Raw genomic sequence first — 9,053 nt, 5'->3', positions numbered from 1 at the left:
GTAAAGCCTTTCCCTGCAATACACACACAGAGTCTTCTGATAGAAATGGGAAACCAGACATCATTTTTTCTATTTTCTGAGGCTGAACTCTCACAGGGTACAGAACTACTTGCAAAAAAATCTTAGCTTCAGTGCATAAAATCTTGCTCCTGCTCTATCTTTGAGTCCAGTGCTAAGCTTCAGTGGATGCCTGTGTACTTCATGGGGAGGGGAAAGCAGCATCCCACAGAAATCTTAACCTTTATTCATTTTGAAAGAGGAACTCACGTTTTTTTCTTAACACATCACATGCATGGGTAAATGCTAGAGATTAAATGATACTGTGTGGGGTTGTGTGATAAAGTGTTCGGCACAGTGGATTTTGTTAGAGAATGAGTGAGGAGGTGCAGTCAGACACCAAGAAATGATGGTCCGCAAGCCGCAAGTGCTTTTAATAGGATAACTACCCACTCGTTTGCTTAGATTACTTGTAGTTGCATCTTCCACCACTGGGGTGTTGAAGGGTGAGCAGATACAGCTCAGTGAAAATGATACAAAAGAAACCACCCTGCATCTTGAGAAATGTTTAGCAGCTTAATTAGATTCAGAATATAATACTGTTAACAGTGCATAAATGACAGCTATTTTCTGTTTATCTACATATCATTCCATTCTTTGAGCTTTGTCCATTATTATTTAAATAAGAGTATATTAAGTATCTTTTCTCCTCAAAAGCAACCCCCTATTTTTTCTTCCAATCTGATTTCACAAGGTATTGTCAAACTTCTTATGTGTAAGAGGATAAACAATATACTCTACCCTCCAGCAGTCATAAAGGGAGAAGCAGGGGGAGAGGAAGTCCTGCCCCTAGGTATCCAATGTTATGACTCAGTACTCAGGAAATGTGGGAAACAGAGGTCTTCAATCTTAAATGTTTCAGTGGGGTTTTCTTTGCTGCCTTCTGCTAATCTGCTAATCCTTTTAGAAAGCTGAATTCCGTGGCTCTTTCTGGAGACAGCAGAGCACAGCTGATGTTTAACGCAGTTTTTTCTTTCAGCATAATGCAGCCATTACCGAGGTCACGGGGGCTGCAGGGGCTGTGCTCTGACTGCAATGGTAGCAAGTGCGCTAGCTTGCACTGAGCATGAGCCAAATTCCATTCTGTCGCATCCTAGTATCTTCAGATTTAGCTGTGCCACCGCTGCGCTAGAGCTACACGGCATGACAAGTGAGCTTTCCATTAGATTCTTGGCTGGGTTAAAATCAACAGTAAAGCAAATGCACCGTTTCGAGTACTTCTGAATAGCATCTCATTTGGACCTTGATGTGAAAGGAGAATACAGTAAGTTGCAAGTGACAGAAACAAATTAGTTCAATATCTCAGGTTTCAAACCTCGTCATCTTGCAAGAAACACTTCTGACAGCTGTTGTGTCAGCTGGTAGCTAGTGGGCAAAATATAAAAATTATTAAACTCCAGATTTTGTAATGCAGGGGAGGGAGAGGGGGAGGAAGAAATGACAGTGATGTCTTCTGTATGGGTTTTCTTGTCTAATGCAAACTGCTGAAAGTTTCTCAGAAGAACAGCTGCAAAGAGCAGTGATACTTTTCCCAAACTAAGGGTGTGCACAGTGGTCTCACGTCTCAGCTTCTTTGTGATGTCCCTAAGCTGCTGGCCCACGTGCCAAATCAGAGCACCGCTGCAGGAGACTGCTGCTGCTGACAGTGGGGTTTGTAGTTCCTGTAAGGAGCCTCAAGTCCCTATTCCTGCTAGACAGCATCGAATGGCTGGCAGCGAATTCAAAGCTGGGGTCTTAGTGACATAGATTGAATCTGTTTGTCCTGAAAAGTGCAAGACCCATCCCTGGGTTCTAGTGTGGCTCTCAGTGATGCATCTGCACTCAGGGGTAAATGCCCACTGCTCTGTTAGGACTCTCAGCTGTCGGCAAACTTGCAATACTGGTTCTGAGGCAAAGACTGTTCTTGCACTCATGGCTTGGCATCTAGAGCATGTAAATCAAGGTTGGACAAGGTGCCATCTTTGAGACCATAGAAGGCATCCCACAAAGGAATTTATTCATTGTGGTTATCCTTGACTGAACCAGCTGGCCGGGGCTGGCTGGAGTGTTTACAAGGCCCTTCTAGCTCTGCTGGGACTGGGGGAATGGACTAGATGCTCTGGGGGAAGGAGGGGTTTAGAGGTGCCAGCCAGTGAGCACCCCACAGGATCCCCTGCCCAGGTGTGCACTGCATACTGCCCTTACTGGAGAAGCTGCTGCACAGCCTTTTCCAGACACCCACACTGCCAGCACCGTGGTCAGTCTCTGCTTCCTCACATGCTTGGAAAGAGGGTGCACAGCCCTAGAGCTTGAGGCAGTTGAGAAAAGACTTCGGGGACGTCGGGCTTCTGGGGGTGGAGGGCTGAACATGCTGAGCGGGAGCTGTCAGCCCGAGTTCTTCATTAGGTGGCCCTCAACCAAACCTCACTAAGCCACCCGCCATCGGCAGTGCTGTGGGGGTCCTGGCACAAACTGTGTGGCTGGGTTTGGTGCTGAAAGTCAGAGGAGCTGTGCCTGGCCAGGTGTGTGAGGTAAGGATGAGGATGCGAAGAAAGGTGTATCTCACGCTTCTCTCCCTTCTAACATCTCCGTAAGGAGGACCAGCTGCTCTTTATGAACTTACCCTCCCCAGTGCTCACTGAAGTGGTGTCTCAGCGCACCAGGCACTGCGTGCACCCAGCTCACGGCAGGTGCCCCAACTGGCTGTTTCCCTTGGGGCTGTGCCCACGCTTGCTGTGGGTGGCAGTGGCAGAGGGCTCACAACACTGGCTTGCTGTGAAACTGGAAACCCATGAAAGCACCTTGCCTGCTGCTGGGGTGCTGCGAGGGCATAAGGCAGGGAAGTCCTTCATCTACGGGAGGAGGCAGGGCTGCAGCTGCACTCAGCTAACTGACACAGAATGATGTTAGATATGTTTAAAGCTACTACCCTTCACTGGGAGTGGCTTGGCTCTATGCTGCAGGCCTGTGCCAAACTAATAAAATAATGACTTAATTCCAAGGTGTATTTTCTATCTTCTTGTTTGTAATTAGGGTTTAAAACCTGCGTGGTGTTTTATTTAAAATTTCATTGATGACGGAGGGTTATTTTTTTTACAAAATTTTGTTTCTTTGTCTACTTCAAGCATATATTTCCTTCATATTTAAGGTAATACCTTATGCTTCAAGTTAGGCAGCTATGCAAATCCCATCTGGATCAGAGCCATAATATACTACCTCTTTTTCCAGGGAAAAAGTGATCCCAGATAATCCATCTCTTTAAAACTTGGGCAATTTATGCTCCCAGTACTACTGATATAAAAAAGTCATATTGTAAATGCAGAGTCTTGGTGCTTTTCCTTAAATACAACAAATGTAATCTCATTTACATAAATTTATACAGGTTAAAAAACAATGTGTATGTTCTCCTTATATGAACAAAAGCTCTTAAAGATATTGCCTACACCGCACAAGCTTCTGGAAGGCTTTCTTGAAGTCTTCATTAAAGATTGTGTAGATTAGAGGGTTAATAAGGGAATTTATATATCCCAGCCATGCTAGGAAATTAGACATGTCTTCTGAGATGTGACATCTTTCACAGGTATTAACAACTACTTCTTTTACAAAAAAAGGAAGCCAGCAGATCACAAATGCCCCCAAGATCAGACCCAGTGTAGTTGCTGCCTTTCGCTCTCTTGTGCTAGAGATTCTCTGTTTTTTCCAGGACTTCTCGTGCTTAGATTCAGACCTGGGGCTTCGTAGAGTGATATTGATTTTATCGCAGTTCACCAGAGGATCTGATGTCTTCTCCACTGTGCTGGGCATTGAAGCCGATTTGGTGCTTCTTTCACCTGTGTCCAAAAGGACTTGTCCATTTACCTCCTCCCTTACAATCCGGCTGATGCTTCTTCTGTGAAATGTCTTTGCTGCCTTGTATATCTTGTAATAAAGGATCAGAATCAAGGCCAGCGGGATGTAGAAGGCGCCAAATGTAGAGTAAATGGTGAAAACAATGTGGTCATGTTTGATGATGCATTCGTCATCCCTGCTGGTCGTCTGGTGCCGCCAAAACAAAGGCGGCATGGAGATAAAAATGGATATGATCCATACCACTGCAATCATGATGCCAGCGTGCTTGGGTGTCCTTTTCCGTGCATATTCCACAGCATCTGTGATTGCTCTGTACCGGTCCAAAGCAATGGCAGAGAGATGCAAGATGGAACATGTGCAGCACGTAATGTCCACGCTCAGCCAGATGTCACACACCACTTGCCCCATGATCCAGGTCTCCTTTACAATGTAGACGATGCTGAAGGGCATCACTAGGACTGCCACAAGGAAATCAGTCACTGCAAGAGAGCAGATTAGATAGTTGGCGGGGTGGTGGAGCTTTCTTGTCACAATTATTGCAGTCATCACGAGAGAATTGATGGCCGTTGTCATTAGTGCAAGCACAGACAAGGTAATGGAAATGAGAATCTTGGATGTCACCCATTTGAATAGTTCTTCTGATGTACCGTTTTGTTCAGTTGAGTTTATTAAATCCATGTTCCCTTTTAAAGGTGATCTTTACCAGTAGCAGTTACCTGTTAGAAAAGTAAAAACATTCAGAAAGTACACCCTTAGTCTCCAGGAAGTCTTGATTTTTGTCATCTTATGGGCCCCAAACTTAGAACCTCAGACTTGCTATTAGAAAAGATTGTGGCTCCAGATGGATTTTCCTGGCTAGCACTACGTGGGATTCTCTCCCTCCAGAATAGGGGCCTCTTCTTTCTCCTTGGCCATGCTGTTGTGAAGGGCATGTCCGCATGGCGTGGGAGAGGTGCATGCTGTGGGGCCCAAGAAGGTGCTGCCCTGTGGGGAGCTGCACGGCGCTGCACAGGGGAGCCTGCTGCGTTCCTCGAGCAGGGCAGCAGCTTCAGGGCAGTCCCTGGGGTGCAGAGCCAGCCCTCCTGCTAAATATTCACTCTGAGTGGACTCTAGTGGAGGCTTGAAACTGGTTAGATGTGGATAATCTCACCCTAAAGCAGGTACTAATACTGCTCTTAGGCTAGCACTGTCCACTCCGCTAAGCAATGTAATGACTGTTGAAAACTTTACTCCACGGGAAGCAAGCATAATGCTTCTTTTCTCTATACAAACTCCTTTTCTCCCATCAGTGTGTGAGTCCTCCCTTGTGTGTAGATAAACATGGGCTTTCTAAACTGGGACATAGTTTTAAAGAGAAAACAGAAATGTGAATCATTGCAGTATAAACAGGAGAAGGAACAATTGCGTGTTGAAAGTTTAATTTTAGAGCTTCCTCTTATGCGGCTCTAAAATGAAACAGCTGAATATATTTTAAAGCTTTAAATAGTTGACTTATTGTCTGACTGAAATATTATACATAGATTAGAGTCTTGAGAACATCTTTACTTTTCCTTAAGTTCTGCTATTCTGTGGTTGCTGCCGAAGAAAACTGCAGAAAACTTGGATGCGAGTTGTTCTGCTAATGACTCTGTCTATGGAAACACTATAACTCCTGTTATGGATCTGCAGGAAGCAAAAAGCAGGAAAATACTGCTGAAATAAATTCTCGGTTCTGTTCTGGGATGTGAACCCTACTTTCTTATCAAGAAGGATTCCTGAGCACTCTATAGACTGCAGCTGAAGTAGGAGTTTCCAGCTTTTTAGATTGGAGCTTGTAACTCACAGTAGGAGGATTGGGTTTCATCCTCTTGTGAGCTTTGACTGGCAATTTATTGTGTGTGTAAAGTCTACCTGATGAACCCCTAAGTGGGGTTCACTCTGACAAATTTTAGAGTGTAGTCAGTGTGTTGCACTTGTGTTGCTTTGGATGCCACATGTAGGGAAATAAGTGAACTAAGTGAATAATGTTTCTTAGGAAAAATGGGTCTCATTAACATAACTAAAGCTTTTTGATATTATGCTGGAGTGGCTGAAAAAGAATCTCATATACTGTTTATAACCTTGGATTCAGATCACTGACTTGGTTTGATATTCTAACCTGGGCAATGCTTAATATGCTACTGACCTACTCAAAAAGGTTTTTAGCATTGCTTGACCAACTTTTAATTGTTTGGAAGAACAAGGAAAGGAATTGTATTTTACGTGGCGATATTTACAAATGCTGAGCAGAATCTTGTCCTGTACGTGAGCTGATTACAGCATGCATGTGCTCTCTTTCTCTCTGTGTTCCTCTCTCTGAACTTGAAATATACTTGACACGCATAAAAATAGATCTTTTATCATGTCGGTGTCACCTTAGAACCTTCTGAATCCACTTTAATTGCTAGTTTGCAGATATTTTTGCCTAAAGATAGCTGCCTTCCAGAGAAGGAATAGGCACATATAGTATTATCTGGTGAATGTTAACCTCTGCTAAATAAAACTTAATTTTTGATCTTGTATAAATACATGGGAAAAAAAAGTTTATTGGGAAAAATTAAGACTTCTGATGATATCCAGCAGTTGATCATATTTTAGAACAGTTACTCATTATGGTTAATTACCTTATACATTTCTAACTCTTTGCATATTAGTCCTTAATTGCAAGCAGGCAAAAAGCAATTTAGAGATAATGAAATCTGATTAATAGCTTTTGAAAGATTATGCAGTTTGAGACCATAGAGTAAGGAAAATAGTATGGGTGGGTTCTCAAAACTGGTGTGTAGGAATAAGTAGGTTTCCTTAGTGCTGCAGTGATTTGGAGGCTCGCTGTAAGAAGCACAGTGACAGAAGTCTGCTTACTTGCCATGTGCAGTGATTATGCTTCTCTGTGTGGTTTTAAGATTATCGGATGGTATGCTCAGATTTCATTCAGGCTGCTAGCAAGGAAATACAGCAGTATTGATGACAGCCACACTGAGTTTTTAGTGTACTGCTGTTAGATAGGTAATCGTGTTGGGATCTTCTGTTCGTGGGACATAACCTGTTTTTTAATGGTACCCATCTGGACATATGCCCTCCTGCTCCTATGTGGAGCGTTAAGACCCTCTGCTGTTGCCCTCACAGCCCTGGCAGCAGGTGTCCAGGGTGGTCCCCGTGGGCTGCTGTGCAGACCAAAGAGTGGGGCTCCATCCAAGGGAGACAGTGGTATGGTGACAAGATCTACCCCCCAAGGTAGTGGCTCCCTTTGAAGTTACGGAGCCATTCAGTGGGCTGTGCTGCTTAGGGCTGCCAGTCACAGAGTTTGGTGGCTTTCCTGTCCAAGGGGGGATGGGAATCTTCTGCTAACTGTGGTGGGAATTCATGCAAGGTTATTGGGCCATCATTAGCTAAAAAGATTGTTTTATAAATACGTGGAGTTGAAACACTGGTAGCATTTAAGATCTGCTGCCTCTCTCTCTTTTGATCACTTCCAGGATCAACTAATTCTGGATTTTCTCTTGCTAAGTTTAACTCAGTCCAATCAGTGGTCATCACTGGCTTCTCTTCTCAGCAAGCAATGGAACCTCTTTTAGGAGTATGAAGGATGATCCTATAAATAGTGCACTGGATTAGGATGCAGGAGAGCTGGCTTCTGCCCCTCTGCTGTAGGCTTTCCGTGTCAATTTTTGAGCAAATACATTGAAGTGCTTCAGTTAATTCTCTGTAAAATAGCTACAGAAGTACTTCCCTGCTACCCTGCTTTGCATACGTATATTGCCTTCTCTTAGTAACATGAATTATCTCTTGTATGCATTTAGGGCAGGGAAGATCTAATCTCAGGTGATCCCCCAGGTGCTGTGGGAGAACTACAGCTCAGTTTGCTGTTATCCTGGTGTGAATCTACCAAGCTCTTGCCTCACAGAGCAGGCACAGTCCCTCTGTCCTGCAGTGTGGGCATCTCTTTATGGCCACATACCTGACATAAGACTTCAAAATGAAGCATGGAAGACTTGGACCTCTGTTCTATGAGCAGTGAATTTGTTTTCGTGAATGAAAGCAAACTTGCAGCCATGCCGAGCTGAAGAGAAATCTGTATTTCAACAAATGTAGAATGGGTTCAGCAGTGACCTGTAACTATTTTCAAATAAATTATTACAGTCCATTTGTTGTAAAGGCTACTTTTGTGGAACTAGAAACTCAGTGCCCCTCTTGAAGGACTAAACTGAATCTATCAGCTTATCACTGATATTTCAAATTCCATGGAAGTTGCTCTTGCTGCAGTTGGAAGTGTTGTCTTTTATTATTACCTTTTCAATACACAACTGTTGTTGGAAAACTTCAGAAAGACTTGAAGCTTCAATTGCATTATATTGTCCTGAATTTAAGATTGGTGAAAATGCTGTCTTGTACTTGATCTTCATTATAGATCTTAACACCGTAAATTAATCTATTACTGCTATTAAACTACAGATATGGTATTTCGGTTGACCCACTAAAATACTAGCCTTCAATTGCTGCACAAGAGCCCTGTAAACAAAGGAAGCTGCTGTTCACCTAAGATAGTATATCTGTTATCTTGGATACATGAACATTATTGTTTGAGGAATTAGATACTTCTACAAATCTTTTTTCCTTCCCTCCCAGATACGGCATGTTAAAGTGACCAGAATGTAAGTACTTCCTTGTTTGTAAAAACACATATATCATCCTACTGATCTGGTTTAGAAGGCATGGGGGAAAATGTCTGTGCAGCCTTATCGAAAAAGTAAACATTGAATTTGTCTAGTGGCCACTCAAAGAAAAGGGAATGTTGTTGGCGCTCCTCAGTTTTGCAGGAGCATGTGTATATGTTACTAAGTCCATAACCACCTATTTATGTCAGAGATTTACAAAATAGTAGTAAGATTGCTCTTGTTCAATAGCATTAGTCTGCCCTTCCAGGTTTGGAAAAGAGCATGCCCCTGCCTTTGAGCAAACCTGGAAAATAATACGAAACACCAGTTACTGGAGAACCATGGCTGGGAATGCCTTTGGGAAGGGCATCATGAACCTGCTGTTTGGGATTCTGAATTTAGACTGAACTGCTAGAAGTTCACAGCTCTTGATTTTTGGACCTGGTTTGTTTTATATTGCTTTAAGTACTGGTGGTGAGAAAACTTGCTGATTAG

General features: G+C 43.2%; 1 protein-coding gene across 6 annotated transcripts in view; it reads right to left on the bottom strand.

Annotated features, from left to right (window-relative positions):
• Nucleotides 1-404: 404 nt before the first annotated feature.
• HTR1F (5-hydroxytryptamine receptor 1F) overlaps nt 405-9,053 on the bottom strand; it is a 117,973-nt gene continuing 109,324 nt past the window's right edge. For all 6 annotated transcript variants that reach the window (XM_042789013.1, XM_042789012.1, XM_042789015.1 and 3 more), the window contains one exon: nt 405-4,601. In XM_042789013.1, coding sequence (XP_042644947.1) covers nt 3,463-4,563 — 1,101 coding nt within the window. In that variant the 5' untranslated portion in view covers nt 4,564-4,601 and the 3' untranslated portion in view covers nt 405-3,462. The remainder of the gene's footprint in view (nt 4,602-9,053) is intronic.

Source organism: Tyto alba, unplaced genomic scaffold (genome assembly GCF_018691265.1).
Source record: "Tyto alba isolate M040663 unplaced genomic scaffold, T.alba_DEE_v4.0 Super-Scaffold_14, whole genome shotgun sequence".
NCBI classification, from domain to species: Eukaryota; Metazoa; Chordata; class Aves; order Strigiformes; family Tytonidae; genus Tyto; species Tyto alba.
Note: the sequence above shows the minus strand (reverse complement) of the source record. Positions and strands in the feature narration are given on the sequence as shown.